The following is a 27,556-nucleotide window of genomic DNA, read 5'->3' on the forward strand; positions in this document are numbered from 1 at the left end:
CTACGCACTGTCACAACTACCTGGGGACTTGACAGATAGCCAAGATCTGGTTTGGTTTTTCTTTCAGAAGTGTTTTCTATGGTGGGTCACTGGAAGACAGCTCTCCTGGGGTCATGGATGCCCAGTCCCCAGCAATAAGAAAACAAAAGCTACTATGACATAGTGTAGGGCTTTGGCCTCTTTTATTTTCTTTTTACAGTTAATTCCACGCATAAAAGACTTCATAAAGCATTATGGCTCTGGCTATTCCCCGAATGAGCTCCTCAGGATGGAGCTGGCTATTCTGGACAGACTGCACTGGGACCTCTACATCGGGACACCGCTGGACTTTCTGTCCATAGTAAGTACGAGGAACTTCCAGAGCCTACCCTGGACTCATTGTGCCTTTGGAACAGCTGTTCACAATATAGGACGGCAAAGCACACGTCCTTACACATGCAGCACAGTGACGTGACCCACAAGGCTCACGACATAACGGCAGAGTGAAATATTATCTTACATCCAACACGGTTCCGCCAGACTCCCGCTTCTAAAGGACATTAACTTTACAAAGATATTTAGACGGCACTATTATGGTGAGCTTCTCTTTTAAATACACACTGCAAAAATATTTAACTTTCCATTCTATGAATACTGTACATAAAAATCTGTCTGCTTTTGCTGCACTTTACACACATTCACTTAGCTGTCTTTTATTCACCTACACACAATCTTTACTGAGGCTTTAGACCATATTGATCTGGCACTTAAAAATGTCATGTTAGTTTGTATTTGTTTTAGTTAGAGAATGATGGTCATCCTTAAGGATAGGATTCTGTTAGTAAGGCAAAATTATGTAATATGGAAATGTCATGGGGTTTTGGTCTGTTATGAAGTGTGACGATTAAATCACGAAGGGCTGTACCATTAGAAAAACGGACCAGTGTGGCCAAGCATTTCTTCTCATGTCGAGCACATATAAGTAACTTCTCTGCTACCTTAATCTTGAACTGTATGCTTCTGTTTTTCAGAACTGAAACACTGTCAAGTGGGTACTTTAGGCTCTTAATGACCATGTCACAAAGCAGACTGTCTTTTTCTCACCAGGGCTGAAGCATAGCTTGGCCGCACAGTGGGTATTAAGCCTCAATCCCCTTCTGGGGCCATGGATGGGATCGAAAAGGGTTGGGCAACATTTAATGTTCCCTGATGAAAATGTAAATTGTTTTTTGCACTTTTGGTCATTGATCTATGAAAAGTATGGGGTTTTCTGTTCTAACATAAAAACCACGGTCTCCAGTTCCACGCCCTGGTGGTCCTGGGCTGGCCCCACGTGAAGGAGCTGATGCCTCAGAGGAATCCTTCCCTCCACGTCGCGTCCCTGACCAGGCAGCTGCAGCACTGTATGGCGGGCCACCAGCTGCTGCAGTTCAAGGGCTCCACACTGGCCTTGGTCATCATCACCTTAGAGCTGGAGAGGCTCATGCCCGACTGCTGTACTCCTATATCTGATCTGCTAAAGAAAGCACAGGTAGACATCAACTTTGCCCCACACCAGGCTCTCAGTTTTGCCCCTTTAGCTGATGCACTCTGCCCCCAAAAGAGTACCTGCGGCCCCTTCTCGGCCCTTGTGGGCTCCAGGAGATACTCTGGCTGTGATGACTCTGAAGAGGCTTCCTAAGGGCTAGGCTTTCCACACATGGCATATCCTCTGGACTTGAGTATTAGGTACACGTTCCCTTCACCACAATGGGCTTCTCTGACACTGAGCGAAGCTGTATCTCAGTGGCAGCCCTAGTAGTCAAGAGGATGTGGGGACATGTTGAGCTCAGGAGGAAACAACGCTGAGCTTAACACTAGGGAGTGTAAATTTCAGACCCTTTACCCTTTATATGGTACCAGGCACCAGGGTACTATGAGGTAGGTACGGGGAGGTCAGAATCACTCAGGACGGACAGCATAACATGGAATGCAGTTAGAAAAATGACAGTTTTTACTGAGGTTGAAGATGGGTGTCCCTGAGGTGGTAGGGTTAATGTTCTCAAGTTGGGTGGTTGGAACTTCCTGGAATTGCTCCATGCTGACATTCTGGCACTCAGTTGCTCATTGTTTAGAATTTTAAAATGGTTCTGCCTCAAGGATGACCACTCCGTTTTAATTACAGGTTGGTATTGGGCAGTGGAACCGCTGCAAAGAACTTGTAAAGGAGCAACTGGCAAGCCTTTAGTCACCCTCCTGCACGGACACTTTCTGGCTCGCCTGCCAGCGTCTGTGCCCTACCCCCAGAGCCCTTTACAGCATAATGGCAAATCTGGACTTAGACTCCTCTATATTCTAGGCTTTATGGATCCTATAACAAGAAAGCAAGGCCTTGAAACAGCAACTGAGAAAAGACTCCTGATTCTTCAGGAAAAAACAAAAACAAGGGGGCAAAAAGACAGGTCAGGGTCCCTAAAGGGAAAGGTAGTCTGATAAATCAAACTCAGACTCCTGCCTCTCTCGCAAACCTGGGCCTGAAACCAGGGAGAGGGAATAAATGCTCATAGTGCAGCTTGCTTTTCCTTCCAAATCAAGGGCTGTATCAGCCTATAAGATAGCTGGACGATGAGGTCAGAGGCAGGCCTCGTTCAGGGCAGAAGGGCCAGGCTGGTGCTGACGGACAAGTTTCTGCTGCTCCACCTGCCAGAACTGGCCAGGTCTTTCCAGCTTCCCAGGCCTGTACCAAGAGCATGTGAAGGCTTCAAGTCCCAGGTACTCTGCTCGCCTTTGCAGAAATGGGATTTACCCTGACTTGTCCAGCATCTAAGTCTTTTCTTTGTAAGAACTCGATTAATAAAATGTGCTTTATTTCATATACAGTAACCAGAGCAAGCTGTAGGCATATTTCTGCTTGGTTACTCTTAGTTTACAGGCTTAACTAGAGGAATTTTTATGTTTAGAAAATGACACTTCGAGGTGATCCTTGTGTTGGGAAGGCACAGCTCCCCGAGTTTTGGTTGAGATGAGCAGGTCCTGAGGCTGAGCTCACACTACTGCAAGGAGGAGGGAGAGACCACTAGCATGGCTGTGAGGGAGAAGCCAGCTGCCCCTGGGAAGCAGTGACACTATGGAGCCATTCTCTAGGCAGCGGAGTCCAGCTGACAGTGATGCCAGCTGGGACTGTGGAAGCAGTGCTGGGGATGTGAATGGCGGAGCCACACATTTAGAGGTCATCTGTGAAGTCCCTCCACAGTGCACAGTTTTCTGTAAATGTTCAAATACACTTCCTTTCAATCCTTTCTGTGTCTTATTTTACATGTACTAGATACCGTGCCAGAGAAGGCAATGGCACCCCACTCCAGTACTCTTGCCTGGAAAATCCCATGGATGGAGGAGCCTGGTGGGCTGCAGTCCATGGGGTCGCTAAGAGTCAGACATGACTGAGCGACTTGACTTTCACTTTTCACTTTCATGCATTGGAGAAGGAAATGGCAACCCACTCCAGTGTTCTTGCCTGGAGAATCCCAGGGACGGGGGAGCCTAGTGGGCTGCCGTCTATGGAGTCGCACAGAGTTGGACACGACTGAAGCAACTTAGCAGCAGCAGCAGCAGCAGCAGATACCGTGCATTGAGATTTGACAGAGTCAAACACACGTGAAATGCAGTCTCTCAAACCCTATCAGTAACTGTCCTCTACTGCTGCTGCTGCTGCTAAGTCACTTCAGTTGTGTCCGACTCTGTGTGACCCCATAGACGGAAGCCCACCAGGCTCCCCCATCCCTGGGATTCTCCAGGCAAGAACACTGTCCTCTAGCCCAGCACAAATGAACGTGCTGGGGGGCAGCCTGCTGCTCATGGCCTCAGCTTCCTCTGCCTCCTTTCTTCCACTGTGAGCAGCACTGTCATTGGTGGAACAGAGGCTAATCCTGAGGGCCCACGCCTACTCAGGCTATTTTTGACTTCAGAAAATGGGTAGGAATTACCTGGACCCTCCCCCTCCGAACCAAGTAGCTCTGGATGTAAGCTTTATTCCCCAGAGCTAAACCAACTCTCCATCTCTTGGGAAAAGAAGAAGGTAGACCTGTGAGCCACAGTATGGGGGTAAGGGACAGCCTTGTTGCCTCATCTTTCTGTAAATAGTATTCCCTTCTCTGGGGAAGCAAACTTTCATACTGCCAAAGTACCACTTGTGAGGGGTTTTTGTTGTTTGTTTTTAAGTTTTTATGTTGTTCAAGCTTGCCTTGGAGCCCTAAGTTCTATCTTACTCTCCTCTAACATTTTTTCCCTGCAGTTAGGAATTTCTATTCCACTTCAGATTAGAGACTGGGGTTCACTGTGATGGAGAAATAAGGACATGATCCATCTTCCATTTGTCACCATTTACGTAGGGCAGAGATTGGTAAAGGGCTGTGACTGCAGAAAACAGAGACGGGACAGGGCTCAGAGGCAGATGGGCTAAGAGAGGAACACAGTAGATGAGTATCACAGACACATCTTAAACTTGTCCAAATATTACCTCCCCATTTGGGTTAGCCAAGTTCCTTCCACCAAGGTGGCCCTATTTCCCCTGGATTCCTGGAAAGTCTTGGTCCTTCAAAGCTTGGTGAAGTCTCTGCCGCCCTGCACCTGCCTGCCCAGGGGCAGAGTTGTGTTGTACCTTCCCCGGGGAGGCCAGCATGCCAGTCTCCCTGCTGGACCTAGTCCTCCATCTCCTCATTTTGGTTTTCCCACAGATTAGCCTAGTGTCCAACAGAGAAAGCACCTCGACAAATGGGCCCTGGAGATTGCCATCCCTTCCTCAACCAAATAGTTGCCTACTTCCTACAGCATCCCACCTCAGCAAAACCTTCTTAGGTCCACCAACCTACACTGTCAAACTGCACAGGAATAGGGGTACAGGATAGCAATATTTAAACCTCAATTCCTCCAGTTATGAGCTGTGTGACCTTGGGTACCTCTCATGCCTTGCCTATAAAAAGGAGAAATGGTACCTAATCATAGGATTATTATGAAGATTAGAGGAATTAATACATGTAATGCACTTTAGAACAATGACTAGCACACAGTAAGAACTCGAATGTTAGTGGTCCTATATGTCAAGCCTCCTCCACAAGGATGTAAACTTTTCAAGGGCAGGGTCTGCCTTCTCTCGTGTCTTGCCTGATAAAGATCCTTTGACCACAGGCTGCAACTTCTCTTTCCTATCTTGCCTCCATCCCACACCCATTCGAGAGCTGTTCACAGATGCCCGTGGCCGGATTCACTATTAAAACATAACTCCTATAGAAGCTGATCAACCCCACAAAGTTCATGGAAAACACAAGCTGTATTTTACCACAGCTGTAGGGATTAATAGAAGAAACATTAAATCAGAAAAGCCACTGCCCAAAAAAGACACCACAAAAACTCAAAATAAATGCAAAATTTAATGAAAAAAATGAGTACAAAGTGAATGGAAAGGAACAAAAACAGTCAATGAATGAAGGAATAAATGAATTAACAAGTGAAGCAGTTTTAGAAAAGCATGTTAACGTAACAGACTAGCAAGCCACACTTCCCTTGGGCCTCTTATCCAGTAACAGGAGCCCCACTTAACAGAGAACCCACACAAAGACATACACAACATATATGGAGTCGGTCTGCACAAGTACAGACCACCTAGACTCAGGTTACCCATAATTCGGGGGACCATACCTCCCAGTTTGCCTGAGACAATCATGGCTTATGCATGTCGACTTGGCATAATTAACAAAATCTTTCACTCTCAAAAGTCTCAGCTTGGGCAATAAATTATATGGTGATTCTACCCAAAAATCAACTTGGTTCATGAAAGACATGATAGTAAATGCCAGCGATCCCACTGACAGCCCTAACAATGCCAACAGATGATACGGAGACAGAAAATGAGGGGGAATCAGATCCTGCAGACAGGGGTCACGTTCCATGAGGCGGGTAGCTTGTTAAACAATGAATGGTAAGCTTTTAAGCTCACCTTGTGCACCAAAGATTAATTTGGTCTCAGCTAAAAATGACAAAATTCTAAACACAAACAGCATGAGAGAAAAGTGCAGTGAGGCTCACTAAAGTCAAAGGGTCCTGTGGAGGCAGCCCAGACCCCAGAAAATGTAACAAGGACAGGTCTCCCCCAAGATTCCTGGGGCCTGCAGGCAGATAACCAGCCACAATTCTAGCCACCCAAGTATGCCCTGGGTGCAGCCCCATTCAAATGAGGGTGGATGGGCAGCAGGATCTGCCCGCTGTAAGAGTCCCCAGATTGGCCAGGAGTCCTCATTTCTTACATAAGTGAGCCTGCTGGGTCATTGAGCCTCATCTTCAGAAATACACTAGCTGACAGAGGCTATTGTAAAAGTCATACTTCCATCCAACTGGATACACTGTCAGACATATAATGACCCTAGAGTTAAGCCACTCGCAGTCCACATCTGCCTTAGATATGCTGATTTACCTTTTTAGGTACCCACACTGAAGCATCAGTTACCAGTTACAACCACAAGTGGGTTTACTCTAAAGCTAATGAAACTTAATTCTCAGGGCCTCTTCCAAGGCCCTGTACCTGATTTTTATACTCATGTTCTCTTAAGAAGGCTTCTCAAGTAGTTTGAGCCCTTCAAAAATCTGTATCCACCGGTGGTCATGGCATAACTTTGGAGAATTTTCACCTTGAGTCTCAACAAAATCTGCTCTGCTCCAGGTGAAGCGAAAAAGACTACCTTTTCCTGGTCATACCTCAGTGGATACATACAGCTCATCCTCCACCCCTCTCTGAATGGAACACGATCTGAGAAGGTCAGGAGGGAGCCAGAACCTAGCCTTGGAACTCGGTAAAGCAAGCCAAGGCAGGAAGAAGGAAACGAAGATGGGAAAGAAAGTGAAGGCCATAAAAACACAAACCGCCAATCCAACAATGTATCAGCACAGCTTCCTAAGGCTTCCACTAGGGAGTGCACTAGACTGTGAGCTCCTTGAGGGCAGAGCTGTGCGGCGCTCCGGGTAGCCTGCGCCCAGCACAGCGCTTCATCAACAGTAAGTGGAACCCTTCATCTATTCATTTTTTATGTCCCATATTGTCAGGCCGTACTTTCAACCCTGACAGTCTCAGTGGCTTGCCAACCAACAGGAACAGAGAAGAATGCTGTACTTTCCTAGAAGGTTCTCTTTAAGAATGCAGCTGAAAGGGAAAAGGCTCCTCTGCTGGTAGTTTTTTTCTTAATTGTTCACATACATCAGGCACCTTCACCTCTTTCCCTGCACCTCAGCCAGGAAAAAGGAAAGAATGACCCAGAGAGAAACCTGTTCCCGCTGAGCACTCTTTGCATTTGGAACAGGCAGGGTTGGGCTGGGGACAGGGGTGGGGGTGGGGTGGGGTGGTGGCGGTCTTAGTTAAGGGTCAAACACTTAACACACACTCATGGGGTTGGTCCCTGTTCACAGGCAGCACCTGGGTGGGGGGGAGCTCAGAGATAACGGCTGCGGGCTGCTGTTCCATTTACACTCACAGTAACAGCACTGAACGTGGCCTTTTTCATGATCCACTTTCATTCGTAAAGAAATCCCAAACACTGTCATTACAGGACGTTTATTACCCACCTCTCCCTATATTTTATAGGGATACTTTATACATAAGAAAGGTTTAGAGATATTTTTAGTTTTTAAAAATCAGGGAATCTGTGTTACTTACGAAAATAACGGGGGGGGGGTATTATTTGTCTTTACGCTCGTGCCAAAATAAAAATTTAGAAGTGCTTTAAAAGTTATTGAAATTAAGCTCTAGGTTAGAAAAATTAAAATGAAGGGGCGTGGGGGGAATTCTGCAGCATGTATACCACACCACGTGGCCACACCTAGGGCACTGCGTGAGTTGCCATCTTGACGCTGAACAATTAGGCCGAGCACCGCCGGCTGGGGCCTCTGCTAGAGCGGCACAAAACTGCTCCGTCAAGGAATAGTGACACTGTAAATGGAAGACCAGCCACTGGCTCTGAAAAAAATAAACCTCATCAGTTTCGGGTTCCAGCAGTCATGGCTTTCACAAGTTTGCATAGAGAGGGTGGCCCACCAGGCCTGGGCAGCCTGGGGCACAGGGTGGGGGACAAAGCAGGGCTGTAAACACTGGAGTCTGTACCGGCTCCCAGTCCGTCCTCACACCATGATATGGGAGAAGGGTCACAAGGTGTAACTCAAGCAACTTAACACATGAAAGTCTAAAGTCCGCTCTTGACAAGTAAGTCTGTGCGTGCGTTAACTGAAAAATAAAAATAAAACAAACAGAACAAAAACAGACACATTAAAAGATACACAGACGACCAAATCAAACAGAAGCAAAAGACAGCAAGATGAACACTGGGAAAGGACAGTCAGTTTGGCACTTGTGACGCGTAAAGCAGAGAATTCACTTCAGTTTATGGCATCCCAGGCTGAGGGGTCAAGATCTGATTGGGAAGTAATTTTGTAAAAATGAATTAAAAGTTAAAGAATAAGTACAATCAATCAAAGCCATTCAACTAAATGGTCACAAAACAACATCCCCTCTCCAAATGTACTCCTGACCCGTCCCAACCAGAGCAGAGGGAAGGGGTGCTCCCAGCCAGCCCACCCACCCCACTCCTGGCCTCCGCAAGGCCAGCATGGGAGGAGAGGGCTCTCTCCCAGAGGCCAAACTGACTGAAGCTTTCTGGAATGTCCAGCAAACAGAAAAGACCTGTTCTCCAGGCCTACATCACATGAAAAAAAGCAGGGAGATCTGACATCAGTGATGAGCCCCACCCTGAGTTGGCCTGGTGCCCCAGCAGCCGGCCTGCACCCCACCCCCACTGGCCCTCAACACCTTGACCTGGCCACAGGTCCTTGAGCTGCTTTTGAGTGGCTTCTCCATAGCTTACTTCCTAGGGGACTCTGCCTTTTTTTTTTTTTTTTTTTTTTTTTTTAAGAAAAAGAAAAAAACCAAAAACAAAAAAACAAGAAGGCCTGGGCTAAGCTGGCAGGGAGCAAGGCAAAGTGTCTTTGGGAGCCAACACTGGGTCATGGATAGCGTACCACTTCCCAGGAGAAACCAGATTTCTGAGCTACCAGCTCAAAATGCACATGGGCTGTGATTCACAGAGCCTGCATGCTCACCAACATCTAGACAGGCACCAGGGCCGGAAGCAAATGCAAAGCAGAAGGGAAATGTGCATGGTTGAGAGGAGTGTGGGGCTGGGGACCAGCAGGGGCTTATCTGCTGCAGCAGGGCCAACGGCTGGTGGGGGCGGGGGGAGGGGGAGCCAGTCAACAGGATGGGAGAAACTACAGGGTCTGTCCCAAAGCAGGAGACAGGCCTCAGGAACAAGAATTAGCATCCAGTTCCTAAATGCCTGCTTCTGTCCCCCTGGTCTTCCCCAGGGAGAAGCTTTTTAAACTTCGATGTGTCTGTGCCTCTGTGCCTGTGTGTCTCGGAGACTGTGTGTGTTTAGTGGAGATGTGTCTGGATCTGTGTATGTGATGGGCCAAGAGAGAGCGAGACAGTGTACATGTGTCATGCATGTGTGCAGCATTAGGGAACGCAACACTGGGGGGCAAGGGGAGGGCCAGTGCCACAAGCAGCACCCCGGGGCCACAGTTAGCTATGCACTGACTGCATGCCCTAACCACAAGGCTCCACTGCCACCAAGGAAGGAACGGCCTGAACACACACGTTCCCAAACACTCAAGAAGGAACTGGAATTCCAAGAGAATAAGAATGAGGGCCAAGGTGAGTATACCTGCTTAGTTTCCAGGCTAGCAAGAGAAAGAAGGTACCGGACACAGACCAAGGGCAGGGAGAAGCCGGGGCAGGCAGGATCCCCATGGGGAGATGCTCTGGGGGACACTGAATGAAGTGGGGCAGGGAAGGGAGGCACCCCCCACCCCCACCCAGAGCCAGGGCATCTGGGATCCAGCTGTGACCATGGAAACAGGCTATGCCAAGGAAAAGAGGCTTAGAGCGACCCCCACCACGCCAAAGTTGACTGCACTCCTGGAGGCCAGGAAAAGCCTCCTCCTCTCCCCCATCACTCCATCTCCTCCCCTCTCCCATCACTCTCTCTCCTCTAAGGCTACCCTTGGAGGCACAGCTCCAGCCTCTGCCTGAGGAGCAGCTCCTCTCTTCAGTAGGACTCACACAGCCCTCCAGGGAGCTGCTGTCCTTCCTTTAGCGGGTCGTGACCACGGTGTCCAGGGATCACTGCTGGCTGGGCTCAGGTCTCCACTGCCCTCAGTTACCACCCACCTGCCAAAACGGGACCCACGTCCACAGCCTCAGGACTGCGGGGGAGGCACCACGGCTGTCCAAGCAGAAACCACAGGAGCATTTGGAATCTGTCTGGAAAGGCTGACATTCCCAAGCCCTGACCATCTCCTGGCCTGAAGGACCTTCCCTGAGACCCTAGGACCCTCTCAGGGGCCACTCCCTGCCTGTGTGGCCCAGCCTTCTCCACCCAGCTCTTGAGGGGGCTGCAGGAGAAAGAGAAAAAGAGACAGAAAAAAAACCAGAGTGTGGGGTGGAAGAGTGGGGGGAGGAGCCACTCGTGCACAAACACAAGAGTGGGCATGAACGCTTGACACCTGAAGATGTGAAGATCACCACTGAAAGAAGAAAGGTGGGCAAGAATGAGGCGGGAGAGCGAGTGAAAGGAGACAGCAAAATGGCGAGCCAGCGAGAATGAGTGAGAGCGAGCGCGAGCGGGCCAGCGCGGGGCAGGGAGCCCACCACCTACTTCTTCTTGTCCTTGTCCTTCCTCAGAGGCTGCTGCGAGGTGGCGTGCAGGGCCTGAGACTGCAGGGCCTCCACTGCTGCCTTCCTGCGGTTGAAGGCGTTGGTCTCCTCCTCCAGTTCCCGGCGCTTCTCCTCCACCTTGCGCTTCTCCTCCTGGTGCAGCCGCTTGAGGTGCTCGAACTTCTCGTGGAGCTGGGAGCAGAAGGTGGGGAGCCCGGCTCTGTGTGGGCCCTCCTGGCCTGGCCTTGCCACACACACCCCCCAAGCCCAGCACACACCTCTCTCTCCTTCTCCTTCAACTCCAGCTCCGTCTCCTTCACTTTGTTGACAAACATCTGCCTCATCTCTTCCTCCTTCCTCTGGAGCTCGCTCAGGAACTCCTTCCTCTTGGCCTCGTATGTTTCCTGGAGGCTGTGGAGACCCAGAGAGAAGAGGCCAAGGAGGGGATCACAGTGGGATGGGGCTGGCCAGAGCCAGAGGGCTGGAATCTTGTGGACACATGGGGGGTCAGGGGAGGATGCTACTGTCCCAGCAGCCTCTCTCCCCACCTGGCTCCCAAGCCCCTGGAACAGATGCTGGCATGGCAAATCTGGTTGTGGCTGGGGAGACGGGCTGTCACCTGAAAGGCTGGCTGTCACCATCACTGTCCTGGAAGCCCATCTCCTCCAGTTTGCAGCGCCGGTAGAGCTCATAGTGCCGACTGTGTGTCTGCTCGCGGAGGTCCTCCATGTTCACCCGGATCAACATCTCCCGAAGCTTCACGAAGTCGCAGTGATTCTCATTCTCCACTGGAAGTGGAGGGCACGCGGGCATCAGACAGGGACCCGGCCACCAGCACAGAGGGGACAGAGTGCAGGACAGCGGTGAGGTGTCAGAGGCCAACCCCAGAGGGAAGGCAGGCAGCAGATGGTCACGGGGAGGACACGGGACAGGGGACTGAGTCCAGGTGCCCAGCCAGGGCTGAGCTCTCACCGCCACACTCACCCTGCACCACGCCCCAAGGGTACTGCCGCGCTCGCACCAGTTTGTTCCCCACTTTCACCTCCTCGGTGCTGCCCACCACGGCAAAGGGCAGGTGTGCCTGGAAAGGGGCCCAAGTGGATGTGAGCACTGCGCAAACATGCGCTAGTGGACAGACCCACCCTCGCTGCCCCTGGGCCCCAGGGAGGGGTTGCTCAGACCCAAACAAGGCAGGACCAGATGCTCACTTTCAGGCTCTCCTTTAGAGAATTATCCTGGGACCTCCAAACAAGGGAGTGGGCTGAACCCACAACCCTGTTCCTCTTGTTATAGGGTATTCTTTCAGCCCTTGGGCTCCCCAGGGGCCAGTAAAAGCTCCCTCAAAAGACCTCTGGGCCTCTCTTCTAGGTTCCCAAGTCCGGGCATCCTGCCTGCTCAAACCTGCAGGTTTCAGGTCCCTCCCTTGAGTTCATACCTTGGGGTACTTAAACCTGGGGAAGTTCCAGCACCAGCCCAATACCCGATTCTTCCCATCCCCTGTCCAGAGGATTTAGGACTGGCCAGCTCCTGGTGCCCAGCCATCTTTCCTGGAGAGCTAAGGCTAGAACCCAGGGAAAAGACAGTGGCCAAGGGGCTAGCTCCAAGCCCTCCAACCCCAGAGCCCTCAGGCCCTTGCCCAGCGCTCACATTCATGACTGCATTAATCTCGGCAACAGCCTCGTCATCCGTGGGAAACTGGTAGATCTGGACCCCATTGCTGACCAGCTCACCCATGATCTTGATTTTGAACTTGTGGAGCTCACTCTTGGAGATGGTGTCAGCCTTGGCAATGATGGGAATAATGTTCACCTGCCAGGATTGTGGAGAGGGGTCAGGGGTGAGTTGCTCCTTGACTGTGGATAGCCCTTCTCAGGTCACAGCCCTGGGCAGAGGGGCAGAAAGCCAAAGAGATGGAGCTGCTCCCAAAGCTCCCCAGTGGAGTCCCAGCCTGAACCCAGCCAGGTGGGACCATTCTGACAGGTTGTGGCAATTGGTTGCAGTGCTTCTTACGGCCCCTCCCTGCTCTGCTAAACCTCCATGCAGCCCCAGATATGTCCCATGGGCATACCCAGCTTTGACCCAGAGTGTTCTGAAGGTCTTAGCCAGTGTGGGGCCTGACAGGGGTGGCAGTAGGGGGTTGTGCCCCTACACAAGTTAGATGACCCATTAGCAGTAGCCACAGGAAGACCTCAATATCTCCCAGGCCAAAGTTATCTCACTGTTTACAGTGAAAATTAACTTTTGAGATGGGAACACATGAGAGCTGACAGGTGACCCTAGGGCTGTACACCCTCCACAACCCCCCATCGCTCCTGTCATTCCCATGAAGTTGCCTTTTTAATACACACTCCTCATTCCTACTCCAATTCTGGGGCTTAACTCTCCCATCTCTGCTGGCCTCAGGAGGACCCCAAGGGAAATTCACAGAAAGAAGGACAGGGGAAGTGAAGGGAGCAGAGGAACTAGGAATTGAGAGAGAGAAAAAGAGCAGAGAAGTGGCACGCTCTGGGGAGCGGAGGTCAGGGGGCAGAGGGACAGGGGCGAGGTGGAGAGGTAACTCTAGGGGAACGGGGAGGATGCCAGGAGCCACCAGGCTGAGAAGAAGAATCATCTCAGCTGGAGGGAAGGTGCCCAGGGCCAGAGGCAAGGACAGAGCTCTGAAGAGGTCAGATCAGTGGGGGCCGGCTGGAGCCACAGGGACAGACACAAGAGAAGATAGCGAGAAAAGCAAGCCAACTCTGCAAGCCCCCAGCCCCAGTCCCCGGGGACTGCAGTGGACAGTCACAGGCAGCCAGCACGCCCTGCCCCTGGGGACAGGGCGCCCACAGACTCCGCCGGAAGGGCCCACACCTTGCTGTCCAGTTTCTTCATGGTCACCAGGTCCAGGGACTTGAGGGAGTGCCCCGTGGGCGTGATGAAGTAGAGGCAGACGTGGATCCTCGTGTCGTGGTAGTCGAAGAGCGAGCGGCGGATCTTCAGCTCCTCCTGCAGGTAGTTTTCAAACTGTGCGTCGATGTAGTCGACGATGGGCCTGTAACTACAGACAGCTCCGTCACAAGGAGGCAGACAGCGCAGCCGCAGCCCCGGGCCCGGAGCCCAGCCGAGCGGCCCACCAGCCTTCTCTCTGTGAGAACAAACAGCTTCTGCCTGGGGATTCCTGCCTGGGTACAGGTGGCTGATCCCTTCTCCTGGTCCCCCTCGGGGGCCTCAGGACCTTAGACATTCTCCAGGCAGCCCTCCCATGGACCTCATGGAGTGCGGGCTTGGTTACTTGTCTGGGGGCAGCAAGGAGTGCGGAGCGCTAGGGCAGAGTGTTAGAACCACGGCCAACATGGAGGGACGGGGAAGACACCGCCCTTCCTGCCTCTTGCCTCTCATCCTTATTGATCTGATCTCCAAAGCCCACGGCATCCACGATGGTCAGCTTGAGCTGCACGTTGCTCTCTTGGAGATCGTAAGTCTGGGGCCGCAGGCGCACACACTCCTCATGGTGACTGGCTTCCTCGGTCTCAAAGGTCGTGTTGAAGAGCGTGTTCATCAGTGTGGACTTGCCAATGCCAGTCTCCCCTAGGGGAGCGGGGAGTGGGCAGAGGGGCTGTCACAGACTGGAACTGGGGCTGTCCTGGCTCCTACCTGGGCCAGGAGGGGCTCAGGCACCCTTGGTCTCCATATAAGAGAGGGGCAGGCCTCCCACTCCATCCCTCACTGTCCCTAACCCCAAGAACCATCCCTTCTTAGTGGCCTCAGAAATAACATGTGGGAGGAAGAGCCAAAAGGCTGGCTTGGACTTAAGACGTGGCTATGTGGGTTATGTAAGATGTTTCTGCTGGGAGTGAGAAGAGGCAGAGCCAGGCAGCTGGGAGACACCAACGGACCCTGGCCTCTTCTGGCCTCAATGGGACCTGGTCACCTGCTCTGCATGCCGTTCCTCATGGGCCTAGGAAGGCCACGGGGCCAGCAGGGCCGAGTCTAAAGGCACCAGTGGCTCTGCCCACCTGTCATGGGTGGCCTCAACTCCATGAAGCTTTAACCGGGGCGGGAAGGTTCGGGAGAGGCTGCTTTCCAAGGGGTTCCCAGAGCACCTGTGGAGGGCCTGTCAGAACTTTGTGTGGCCTGAGACACATGGAAACTTCCAGTGCCTCCCTGTTGGGGGGTGTATTTGTTTAGATGATTACTGAAGTTCTTACTTCATGACAACATAATGGAGAGAGAGTCTGGTTTACCACAGTGTCCTTGACACACGGGAAAAACAACAATACATGTTTTTTAAAACAAACAAATGGATCCCAACCACTGTGATAAATACTCTTAGTTTACAAAGCACTTTCAGGTACCTAATCCTGTTTATTCTTCATGGCAACTGAGTCAGGCCCTGGCTCCAACTCTATCCTTGACCCTGGCAGAGACACACACCAAAGCCTCATCCTGACCCCCCAAAGTGTCACTCTGCCTGGGAGGTCCCCTTGCAGCTTATCAGGTAGTCAGGACAGCAGCATCTCATCTCCCAGGAGGCCTTCGTCCATCCTCAGTGGAGGCTGTCCCCTGGCCAGGCATGACACTCACCCACACAGAGGATGTTGAAGCTGAAGCCCTGAGTGACTGACTTGCTGACCAACTGGTCGGGGAGGCTGTCAAAACCCACATGACCGCCCAGGGAGAGGCTCCTGGGCTCCGGCTCTGCACTCTGCAAAGAGAAAAGAAGAGACACAGTGAGCCCGCTGCGGAAGAGGCGTTGAAAAGAGGGGAGGCTAAACCTGAGTCAATACACCCCTCAAACTTGTCTCAGTTCTCAGCAAATCTCAGGACACATCATTGAGGGCACTGGAACTCCAACTCCAGGCCAAGTTTCCACACAGGGAGTCCCACGGGCCTCAGGACCCATGACTCAACCTGGGAAAGGCCCTTTCCCCTGGGGCCCTGCATCTTCTGCTGGCAAGGGACGCCTGAGCCTGAGGTGTCTCCTGGCAGAAGGCCCCAGGTCCACGGCTGCTGCTCCAAGGGCTCACCTGCCTGCCTGCCTGGGAGGCCCCAGATGTTCCCTAGATCTTAAAGATGTCTAAAGGCCATGCTCCTGGGGCCCTCTCCTGCTGAAGCAGGATGCAGACAGGGGCAGGTCTGGCTTGACCCCCTCACACTCACACTGTTGGAGGGCCCTCCCATCAGGTGGGCTCACAGTCCATGGGCACCCCTTGCTTCTCACGCACCCAAGCATGGAACGCACACATGAGCCCTGCTAAAGGAGCCAGTACTCGCTCAGACCCACCACTGGGTCCCAGGACTGGTCTCGGGGGCATCATGAGCCCAAGGCCTCAGCGGTACTCTCTAGGCACTCCCAGGCTCTGGCTCATGCCCCCCTCCCAGCCCTGCCCCAGTCCTGGTTGCTTAGATAGAGGATTCTGGGTGAGAATGTGGAGGCCTGCCCAGAGAGGCGGGCAGCAGGTCCTGAGCGAGCATGGGTCACTGAGCTGGCCCACAGCACTATAAAAAGACCCAGCAGGACCCTAAGCAGAGGGTCAAGGTCAGGCTCCAAGTTGTGTGGCTTCTCTGCTTCCCTGGGAATGGGGGTGGAATGTTGTCCTGAGGGAAGGTTCCCAGGCTCAGCCTTCCTGGGTCTGGCCCCCTCGAGGACAGACCCCAGGCAGCTCTGTATAGGGAAGAAACACACCTCCTCTGTCCCCTAGGCCTTCTGCTCTGACTGCCAGCCAGTCAGAGAAAGGACAGGACAGGATGATGGGTCTGAGTCTCATCCTGCCATTCAGCCCACAGCTCCAGAGGGGAGGAAACAGGCCCAGCTGAAAACAGTCCCAGGGGCACAGATCAGGACAGTGGCAGCCCTTATGTGGGTGCAGGCCCAGGGGGCAGAGGAGGCTGAGGACCAGCCAGTAGGGCCCCGGCTGCCTGCCCTCCAGCACAGGGGTCTCCGGAGCATCTGCAGCCCCTCAGACTCTCTGCAGCCACAGCCTGTTGTCTCAGCCTGAACCCTCCAACCATTCTTTCCTCCCAACCAGAGCCCCTCGACACTTAAACCCAACCCTCTCTTATTCATTAACTAAGTCCTCCTGCCTCTTCCCCAAGCCCTTTCCCCAGCTCAGTCACAGTATGCCCGCATCAAAGACTCCCAAGTGTGCACATGGGCAGCCTAGACGTCACATGGCCCCTTGGGGAAGCTCACAAATCAGTTACCCCTAAGCTCTTCTCTTCAACGACCCTCTTTCCACAGAGTCTCTGCTCTCAAAGCTGGAATCCCCTATCCCCAGGGAACTGAGTCACAACCTTCCCAATCAAGCCCAGGTCCCTCCAGGGCTGCAAACATAACAACAAAGAGGCCCCAAAGGCAGCTTCCTCTCATTGGTAGCCACAGCAAAACCAGTAAATGGAGCATAGGATGTGCTGGGTCAGGTCCAAACTCCCTGGCGTGGCATTCCAGGCCCTTTACCATCTGAGGCCTTTTTCCCAGGCTCGGTTCCTGCACAGCTGGTTAGCTCTGGATATACTTTTCAAACTCGGCCCCCTCCCTGGGCTCTGGAGCTCATTACCTTTTCCCTGGCACCTGCCCTGACCTGGCCCCTAAGTACTCTCACTGAAGACCCTTCACTTGGCTGTGACCCCATTTCCTCGCACTACTAGCTGCCCTGATATGCACTGTGACTTTCAGCTCTTCCATGAGCTCCTCAAAGTGGGCCACAGGCTGGGGGAGGTCAGTGTTCCCATTCTTCCCACCCTCCCACCAGCATGGCCGACGTGCTAGACAACACTACCATTTATAAATCATAGCACAGCTTCACTGCCGCAGCATCGGGCGCATCTGCCCACCTTACACAGAGCTTCATTATTCCATCTCTGTCCCACCTGCTCATGGCAGCTTGAGGATCAAATGGAGGACAGAGCTGTTAGTCTAGAGCTTTTCTCTTTTCGGGCGAGACTGAGAATCTCCAAAATTTAAGGCGTGCTGTGCTTGCAGAGAAGGCTATGTGTTTATTCATCCTCTTCTTCCAAGGGTGACACAATCAGGATGCAATCCAACATCCTGTAGTCTGCCGCCAAAACCCACCAAGTCGGCTGTGTCTGGAAGCCACACGCACGCGCACTCCCCCAGTTACAGAGTCCTTGCAAAGATTCAGAAGCTATCCTACTCCTGAGTTTCCCCGACTCTAACAGCAGCACTCGGGGGTCTCACACAAGTCCGCCTACCTGTGTTCAGTGGGCCCTGCCTTCCTTCCTCATGCAGCTGGGCTCTCCGGAGAAGTGTGTGGAGTACAAGGCAGTCTCCATCCCCAAGCTGTCGCCGAAGCTGTGCTGTCAATCCAAGGGCCACAGACCTAGGGTAATCGATCCTGCTCAGGAGCCTCAGGGATCCCTGGAGCATCAATCCCCAGAGCATGCGCACACACGCACACAGAGAATGGCTGCTAGTCCTCATGGGGACAGAGTGTTTTTCTCTGGTCTTGAGAGGCTGCCCTAACCTCCCAGCTCTACTGAGGTGTGACTCCCACTAATGCCAGCTTCCCTGATCCTACATTTGGCATCAACAACAAGTGACCCAAGGTGCACCACTCTCTCCAAGGTGCCTGCCCAGGTGTGTCTGCTGACTTGCATGGGGTCTCAGCCCAGGAGGAGCCAGGAGCCTACAAAGCACCTCTGACACAGCTACCACAGCTCAGGAAAGAACATCAGATTTCCCACTGGTTACCTGCAATTTGTCAGGGAAGCCCTTAGCTCCAGCTCCAGGGCTGGGTCCTACTAGTCCTGAGCCAATCAGCATGATCCCACGATGGGTCCAGGCAGGGGCAAGCGACCCTGACTGAACCTTCATGACCATCCTGTAACCATCAGGGGAGTCAGCCTAAGACTGAAGCCCACTCACTGAGGACTACAGAGCCAAGCACATCACAAAGGAGAGACAGCCAGCATCCCCCACCCCAGTTTCTCCCTCTACCCCAGCCACATCTCCCCTCTACTGCTTAAGCTAGCTGAATGCGGCTATCTATTACATGCAACTGAAAATATCCTGATGCTACTGTCCCCAAAGTGAAACTTTGAACATAGAGGAACAGAGAGAAAGCAAGGAGAATAAAGACAGGGAAGAAAAAAGTGGTGTTACAACCACAGGAAAGAATGAACATCAGATGATGACAGCAACACCCCGCCAAGGACACCTGTATGGGCTAAGCCAAGCGACTTGCACAGTCCTATACAGCCCTTAACCACCCTGTGTGGCGGACACCATTATTATGCCCATTGTACAGGTAAGGACACTGAGGTGCACCTAAGCTAAAGAACTAATCAGGGTGGAGTAGGGATTTGAGAGCAGCCAAGCCCATGCTCCAGAACACTGAGCTACACAGCCCCCTACTCTTAACTGTGCTCCCAACTCATTCATTCAGCCACAAAACACAGGCTCACTGGTCACATCCACTGGGTGTCAGGTACTGGAATGGCAGCCAATGAAAAGACGGACACACCAGATCCTTGACCTCAGGGGCCCAGTCTAATTCAGTCTAGACTCAAATGGCTGTGGCGGCCTGGCAGGTAGTGTGAATGGGTGAAAGATGGCAACAAAAATGGCAACAACCCCACGGAACAGGTATCACCTGCTGACCAGCTATGACTCGAATCTCACTTAGTCCACACATCAGCCCTGTGAGGTAGGCTGTATATTATGCCCACTGTATAGAAAGAGACAGTTGAAGCCCCAAGAGATGAAGTACGTTTCCCAAGATCACAATGCTCAGGAGGGCGAAGGCAGAATCTCAAGGGTGATGGCGTGACAGCACAAGCCACCCTTCTAGCCGCGTCACGCCGCTCTCTGCTGGACGAAGGCCCCGGTGACTCGGCTGAGCCTGGGGCCCTCGGGGAAAGGCAGGCGCAGCGGGGAACTGCAGAGGCTGGGCTCGGTCCACGGTGGCTATGGTCCCGTGACTCCAGCCAACTGTGGGAATGCAGGCCTAGTGCTGCCAAATCTTCCAATTTTTAAAGAGAATCCAGAAATCCAGATTTTTATGTGAAACGCACTAGTTTTCAAAGGTTGGCAACAACTGCCAACGGAGAAAACCATTAGGGCCCAGGTCAACATGTCTGAGGGCTGAACCTGATCCATGGCTTGACAGTCTGCAACCCCAGGACTGGCAAGATGGTGACCTGGAAGGACAAAACACCCAGGGGGCACCCGTGGGGCAAGGAGACCTACAGGAGGCTGCTCTGGGGGAGGAGCCTTTGGGCTGGACCACTCAACCTAGACTCTGATGAGAGGCAGACCTAGCTGCTTCTGACTCCTTCCACACACCCAGCTCCCAGGGGGCCAGTTCAGGGGGCTCAAACTGTACTCAAAGCTCCAGGATAGAGAGCTGGCAGCTCTGAGCTCTACACACACAATGGGAAACTCCACAGGGCCTTTATCCCCCTTCTAATCACTAACAAGCTTCTGGCTCCTGAGCCAGGCTCCAGGCTTCTATGTCATCATTTCTTTGGCACATCAAAGACAACAACCAAAATAATAACTGCTCAGGCTGACTGCGTTCCTCCATGCCCGGTCACCCAGAACAAAGTGGAGAATGGCATTTTGTTATGCAGCCCGGTGGATAAATAGGACGTCCTTTTCCTGACCAGGAAATGCTGTCTGAGCCTTCTGGAGCAGCCCCAATCGCCAGCCGAAAGAAGCCGCCCCTTTTACCAAGAAGAGAGGTGGGATTTGGGGGGAAACCATGTCTTGCACTTGCCCACACAGAAAGAGGCTTTTATCCAGAAGGAAGTGGAAATCTGCTGAATGTCTGAACCAACATAGGCAGAGAATCTATGGGTGAAAAGAGCCCCTTGAGAACGAACCTCCCAAATGAGGATGGTTGTTGGGGTAGCAGTAGAGGCGGCACTCCACCATTCAAGCGTTTGGCTCCTAAATCCTAGGCAAAGAGCAGCCCCACTCAGGCCTTCCACAGAGTTCCCTCCAAGAGCATCAGACTTCGGACTCTTCTCTCCCCTCAGGCTCCCACCACCCTGAGCACCCCACAGGCAGGCAGGAGAAGGCTTGGGTACTTGGGCCCCAGGAGGCCGCCAGTCAGCTCCAGGAGGCCCTACAGAGTCCTTGTGCAGTGGACCCAGGAGTCACTGTGCGGTTGGGAACCCCCTCCACCCATGTGCCTGGCACAAACCGCCCTCCCCTCAGCTCTCACCACTCTCAGCAGCCTGGGCCTTAAATAGGCAGAGCAGAGGCCTCTGGCCAGAACCCGTGGTCACGGCACAACTGTCCTTGAGTCTGAGAGGAATCCTAGGAATTTTCCCAGGAAAGGCTTAGGCTCTAGTCCCAGGATTCCACAGCAAGCCTCTAAACCCAGGTCAAAGGTTACGGGAAATAACCACAGGGATGTGAGTGGGGTAGGGGTGGTGGGAAGTGGGGGAATACTGCCACTCTGGACCAGGAGAGAAGAACAGAGACAGGATATACCTGTCCCCACTCAAGAGGACACCAGAGAACCAAAGTGTCTCTCTCCTGTGGCGGCAACAAACCTGGGAAAAAGACACAAGCCAGGATCAGCCTTCTTGGTGCCAGCACGGTAGCAGAAGAGGCAAGAACGGCAAGGTGGCAGCTGGGCTCCAGGAGAAGGCTGCCAGTCACTCTCAAGGCCCGTCATCCTCTCCCCCACCCTGAGAAGTGAAGGGACTTTAGAAGCAAAACTATCCCTAGGAGTCCAAAGCCACCCAGTGCCCTGACCCCCAAATTTCAGTCTTCCTGCTCCCTGTTTCACTGAGGGCACTTTCCTCCCTCTTGCTGCACACAGCCAGCCAGGACTGCCACTCAGGAATTTGGGATGGTTTGTTTCACACTTCCCATGTCGAAATCAGGTTTCCAAGAAGCCAAGAGCCCAGTTATCGGCCTCTGGGCCCACCCAGCCCTCCCCAGATCCAGGACACAAAAATGCTCCTAGGCTTTGTGGTGCTGCGCCTCCCGTGGGAGGGAATGGTCCATCCCACCACAGAGCAGATGGGGAAGGCACTCTGGGCCACAGAAGGTACTGGAGCCCAGGTGTTCATACTTTTCCACTTGGGACTTGGGGATTTCCCTGCAGCAGGGATGACCACAGGGGTCTAGACATCGTGGGACGGAGGTGGCCTTTGTTCCACCCAACTTCGGAAAGAAGAATGTGGGCAGCAAAGGTGATCATGCCCCCCCTCCTACCCTAGGATGGATGCCGGTGCTGGGAAGAAGCAGAGAGCTACATGAGCACCAGCGTGAGCCAGCAGGGGCTCAGGGCAGCACGGCGATCCTTCTCTGTTGCTTGCACCACTTACCCCAGCACCAGGCAGAGTGTCACACTTGCACCCAGGCCCCACAGCCAGATCTGGTGGGTGGACTTGGATCCATGGCCCACAGCCCCTCTCGAAGCACTGCCCTCAGGTGGCCCAAGCCCAGGAGAGCCTTCAGAAAGAAGACAGCACCTGTGATCTGAAATAGGCTCTTACTACTTCCTCTCCTGGTTCCGTCCCTCTAATGCAGCTTCCAAGAGAAAGACCAAGAACCATCTGCAAGCCATGTGTTCTGAGGAGAACATCTAATTTGCCCCAGTGCCATCAGGGGCGATGGATGTTACAGCCCACACGCCCCGTGCTTCGTCGTCCACCACCTCTTCCCAGCCACAGGTCCTCACGTGAGCCCTGAGGATGCAGACAGCTCCAGTAAAGAGCACCCCAGCTCTATCATGAGGGCATGTCGACCTTGGGAGGCATCCTTTCCCCAGGCACACGTGTCTCCCTCCTGCCTGCAGAGCTCCAAACCTAGTTGTCTGGCAAAGCCTGAGCCTTGGGGGCCAGTACTTGGGATACTGAGAGAAAATCAACCTGGCAGCAGAGAGGCAGGAAGACCGGAGAGGCTGCAGGGGACACACAGAGGCCAGCCAGTCCTCAGGCCCTTTGCTCCGTCATCCTGCTGCAGCTTCCTTCTGGGAGCTGGACCAGAGCCACAGAAACCTGCATGGTGGTTATTGCCCCAAATACATACTTCCCCCTAGCTCATCTTTGGGCTCCAAACTCAGAGGGCTCCACCCTCTCTGTCATCACAAGGGGTCCATGGGGGATGAGGGTAGGTCTCAGGTGAGCTGCTGGCATCAAGATGATGGACACAAAGCACCCAGCACCCTCCGTGCCATCCAAAGCTTTTGATAAATATCTGGCCCTGGGTTCCCAGCCTCCATCTGTTCTCCTGCACTGCTAGCACTGTGGCCAGTCTCCCTCTTACCACCCTCTCTGCTCCTACTCTGGTCAATCCCTTGTCAGGTGCCCCCTTGGATCACCAGCGCCTTCTCATCAGTGTCCCTGCTCTGGTCCATGCCAATCCAGATCCTGGGCAGACCTTCCTAAAGTGAGCACCCATAGCATGGTACAATGCCCATGGGGGGCAGAGAAGGGTGGACCAACCTTCCGGGGAAGGGCATGAAGCTTCAGCTCTGCAGGCGGTGCCCATGTATGACCCCCCACCCCACCTCCAGGCACTGAGAGCTGCACAGATGTCCCTTGCTCAGTTCTCACTTCTCCTTCAGAGCAGCTCAGCAAAGAGGTCTCTGGCCATTTTGATAGGATAGGGAGACACCCTCTGTGACACCCCCACTTGAGTAAGGGGTTGCTGGCTACATTCCTTCCCACCAGCTCTTGCCTTGAGGACAGAATAGGCATTCCCTGGATAGCCTGCTTCTTGGGAAAGTGTCAAGATTACAGGGGTGACAACGGAAGTGACAGATGGTGCTGGGGATAAAGTGGAGATGGGGGTGGGGGGAGCGACTGGCTGGGAGGAGTGCCAGGCTCCAGGCTGCCATGCCACACGCTTCTTCCCTCTCTCCCTCAGATCTTCATTTTCTCCAGCCCCTCCTCAGTCCTCCCCCACCATGGAGTTTGAACCCTGCCCCATGAGATTCTGACAGGAGAGGCACAGGAGATGGCCCCTGGGGCAGAAAAAGAGTCTGGGATCCAGCAAGGAGGAAGGGCAGAGGAAGAGTGGATAAACCCTAACCCTAACCCTAACCCTAACCCCAGAGGGCTGTCCCAGACATGCACATCCTAGGAGATTTTGATCATAACCACAGGGCTGATCTAGGATTGAGCAAGGCCCAGTCAAAATGTAAAGGTCACTCAGCCTGTGGACAATAGGAACCCAGCACACACTGACCTCAAAGTACCATTCCAGGGACCTCCTTAGCAGTCCAGCGGTTAGGACTTTATGCTTCCAATGCAGAGGGTGTGAGTTCGATCTCTGGTCAGGGAGCTAAAATCACACATTTCATGCAATGTGACTCCCCCGCCCCCAAGAAAAAGTATCATTCCATATGCTCGTCTAAGCTCCAGGGTGGGACAATCCCCACGCCCTCCTGAGCTGGTCTGACCACCAAGCTGGCCTGAGGCACAGTGTCAACCTGCCACAGCTCAATCAAATTATAACTTCATGGCTACTGCTTAACACCCAGTTCAACCCTGCAGCTGGTAAGACAGCTAAACATATCTCCAAACATGTCACAGACTGCAATTATCTTCATAAACGCTTTGAAGAGTATCAGCAGGGTTGTTCCACTTTATAGCAGGAGAAAGGAAGAAATCACTTTCCCAGGATGACAAGATAGAAGAGGAGAATGGAGTCCAGACTCTGAGATTCAGGCCAAACCCAACCCAAGGTCTCCACCCAAATTCAACCATGTCCAAGTCCTCCCAGGAGGCTGATGGCTCAGAGCGTGAAGGGTGTGGAAGGTATCCATCCTGAATTCAGGCTGTACATCCTTACTTGAGTCAGTTCCCTCTCTATGCCTCAGTCATTATTACCAAGGTGATAAAACCTGAAATCTTTAAAAACACAGGAATCTAAGGGGAAGAACCTTTCCAGCCCATTGCCTGGCATTGCAGCTAGACCCCTCAGCTCAGCCTCTGAGAATAATCTCTGGGTGGGTAGTAGTGGGGAGCCCCTAGGGAGGGTGCCCTGGAAAAGAGCAAATTCATTCTCTGCTACCTTCTTACACAGAGGGGCAGTCTTCACATCCATACGGGTGCTAAGTATCATGTATCATTTACTGTGTCTTCCTCATGTGCCAGACACTGTTCTAAGTACCTCATCTGGACCCTCTCATTAAATCCTTCCTATAACCTTATGAGGGACGTAGTATTTTTATCCCATTATACAGATGAGAACACTGAGGGGTTAAACAACTTGCCCAGAGTCACACAGCCAACAAGTAGTAATCTAGGATTCATGTCAGGCAGTCTGATTCCAGTTACTCTACATAACCGCTCCCACCTGCAAGACCAACTGTTAGAGCAACCTCTGGCCACAGAAAGACAAGACCCAGACATAACTTTCTGGTCAGCTGGGCACAGAAAATGCACACAAACATGCAGGCAGAGATGTGCAAACACACACAGGTCTGCTGCTGGTCTCCAGCTAACCAGCAGGTCTGCTGGGATTCATGCACAGCCCTCCTGGGGTACATAAATTCTCATTCAGAGTGCAAGGCTGGGGTGAATCTCTGATTTGCCCAGCCTCTGAATCTGCTCCTCCTGTATTTAAACTCAATGAACTGACTCGCAGCCCCCTCATAAAACATTCAAGTCTAAAATTATGACACCAAGAGTTCCTGCTTTAGTTACGCATGTTTCCAAAATAGACCAACAAATGTATTTTCAGATTAAAGAGAAAATTTACATATATAAATTCAGATGACAATATTTATAGCATTAATTACGTAAGTCCTGAATCCCTTATTTAGCCCCAGAACCAATACTTTATCAGTCACATATTTAGCATTTACCTCCCTACCCACAACATCCCTGGGCCCTCCTCCCTCCCCCTTAGCACTAACCAGGGCCTCACATGCTGCCAAGAGGACACAGTTTCCTTCACTGTCACAGCTCAACCTCCCAGACACACCCAAACCCAGCCTTAGACATTGGGGGACACGCAAATACGATCCCCAAAAGGCCTCTCTCCCTGGGGGGAGTGGGGTGGAGGGACAGATCATAAAAGCCTTTGGGAAGTTGGTTATTGGCTGGCTCAAGTCCAGAGAGACCTCTACAGGGACCACCAGAGATGATACCCCTGCAGGAGGCATACCCGGACTGGGGCCCAAACAAACATCCACTGGGCTGAATGTGGAATCGCTCCAGTTCCTGGGGAACGGCTGCCTCAGACCCGACCACTGAGGCACCCACTGGAGTCGCACCCTGGATCCTGGCGCTTGGGGCGGGGGGGAGGGGGGGGCGCGGGGGTTGCAGCGGGAAGGAGCAGCAGGCCTAGGTCTTCAGGACCCAAGTATGCAACTGCCCTGAGCTCATTCGAGGGACTTCCTAGGATCCCTAGGGCTTCATCGTCACCGACTGTGCCCATCCAGCAGCACCTGCGCGGCCAGGAATCTCCCCAGCCGTGCAAAGAACACTCAGGGAGAGGGGGCTCCGGAGAATCCTAGATCTTTCCTCTGATCCGCGGGGCCCCAGTCTGTCGTCACACCGGGCCACAACCAGGCGGGTATTTATCTCTGCTCGTTTCGCGAAAAGGGTCTGCTTTTCTTCGCCCAAGGAGGGCGACCCCGCCAGCCTCCCGGCAAGGCGGGACCCGGGACCAGCGCCGCGAAGAGCCGGCTCCAGGGTCCCCCGGCTCGCCTGGCGTCAAGGCCCGGCCGCGCGGCGCTGACAGCCCGGCTCGCGCCCCCGGCCAGCAGCAGGGCGGCCCCCTCCCCGCGCCCGCGCCTCCCGCGCGCGCCGCGGCCCAGCAGGGCCCTCACCGAGAAGCGCTCCAGGTCCGTGGCCGCCATGGCGAGCTCCGCACCGGGCGGGCGAGCCGGGGCGAGCACCCGGGCCGCGACGGGGACAAGCCGGTTGCGGGACGCACTCCGCCCGGACGGCTGCGGCTGAATGGATCCAATATGGCCACTTCCTGGAAACTCCCCTTGGCGGCGGCGGCGGGAGAAGCCGCGGAGCCGCCCCCGCCCCCGCCCGCGGGACCGGCCTCCCCGCTCGGCTCGGTCCGGCCGCGAGCGCAGCCCAAGCCCCTCAGCTGGGACAGCCGGGGGTCTCTGCTGCGAGGCGGGAGGTGCTAGCTACGGGGACTGCTGGGACTTGTAGTCTCCGAGTTGGGGGGGCCGGGAGGGCAGTGCCTGGTGGCCGGGACCGGGGTCTGCTGGCCTGCCGCGTGTCCCCGAGAGGCTGGGGCCGAGCCCCGGAGGGAGTGTCCGGCTTCCGCGCGCTAGGAAGTCCGTTCCGTCCGGAGGAGATTGGGGTGCCGCGTGCGCCCTCAGGGTCTCCCCCACCAAGCCGCTTCCAACCGGTCGGCCGGAGTCTGCAGTGCGCTGGGACCACCGGCCAGAGTGTCCACGGACTGCCTGCGGCCCGTGGGGTGCAGGAGAGGCGCCTCAGCCTCGAATGACCGGTCCCTGGGCCCCACCTGATGCTCCGGTCCGAGCCAGGGCGGCACACAGGGCGGGACCCGCGCGTCCGGCCGGGCGGCCTTCCCGGGCCAGGGACCAGCCTTCAGCTTCTTGCGCAACGAACGCTCAGGATGCGCAGTTCAGTCTTGGGATTCATGCAATAGGAAAGCCGAGCTCGACAGTCAGGACATCAGATTGCAAGTGACTGTCACCCTTCCTGCCCCCAAGGGTTTGGGAAAATGTCTTAATGGAATCTGGGCGCTGTGCAGAAAGGACTAGGCTCCCTAAGCATGCACATTCTTTCTGCTAATCTCACTGCTCAAAACCTGAAAAAACGTAGAAAAAAGAATACCTTTGCCCAAGCCAGAGGCCTCAGGGGGTTCTGGACCTTTTCACTGACTAACTATATCAAATCCATCTCTAAATGCTGTGATATTCTTTTTCTTTCCCTTCTCTCTGCCTT

General features: G+C 53.5%; 1 protein-coding gene and 1 long non-coding RNA gene across 10 annotated transcripts; one reads left to right on the plus strand and one right to left on the minus strand.

Moving 5' to 3' along the window:
* SEPT8 (septin 8) lies at nt 161-27,556 on the minus strand. 9 transcript variants are annotated; one of them, XM_018050748.1, is made up of 11 exons: nt 26,452-26,548; nt 17,900-18,027; nt 15,272-15,392; nt 14,080-14,275; nt 13,559-13,745; nt 12,356-12,517; nt 11,693-11,789; nt 11,328-11,496; nt 10,987-11,119; nt 10,710-10,900; nt 161-1,495 (listed from the first exon to the last, which is right to left on the minus strand). In XM_018050748.1, the coding sequence occupies exons 4-11, from the start codon at nt 14,244-14,246 to the stop codon at nt 1,330-1,332; spliced, it is 1,272 nt and encodes a 423-aa protein (XP_017906237.1). In that variant the 5' UTR covers nt 14,247-14,275; nt 15,272-15,392; nt 17,900-18,027; nt 26,452-26,548; the 3' UTR covers nt 161-1,329. The 9 variants fall into 9 exon arrangements, with proteins under 9 accessions (XP_017906237.1, XP_017906236.1, XP_017906231.1 ...); XM_018050747.1 differs by lacking the exons at nt 17,900-18,027; nt 26,452-26,548 and adding an exon at nt 27,446-27,556; XM_018050742.1 differs by lacking the exon at nt 17,900-18,027 and having other exon boundaries at nt 13,559-13,739; nt 26,452-27,102.
* Nucleotides 1,466-3,254, plus strand: LOC108636387. Its single transcript, XR_001918332.1, has 2 exons — nt 1,466-1,510; nt 2,919-3,254. It is a non-coding gene; the product is annotated as an uncharacterized LOC108636387 (long non-coding RNA).

This window comes from Capra hircus, chromosome 7, assembly GCF_001704415.2.
Source record: "Capra hircus breed San Clemente chromosome 7, ASM170441v1, whole genome shotgun sequence".
NCBI lineage: Eukaryota > Metazoa > Chordata > Mammalia > Artiodactyla > Bovidae > Capra > Capra hircus.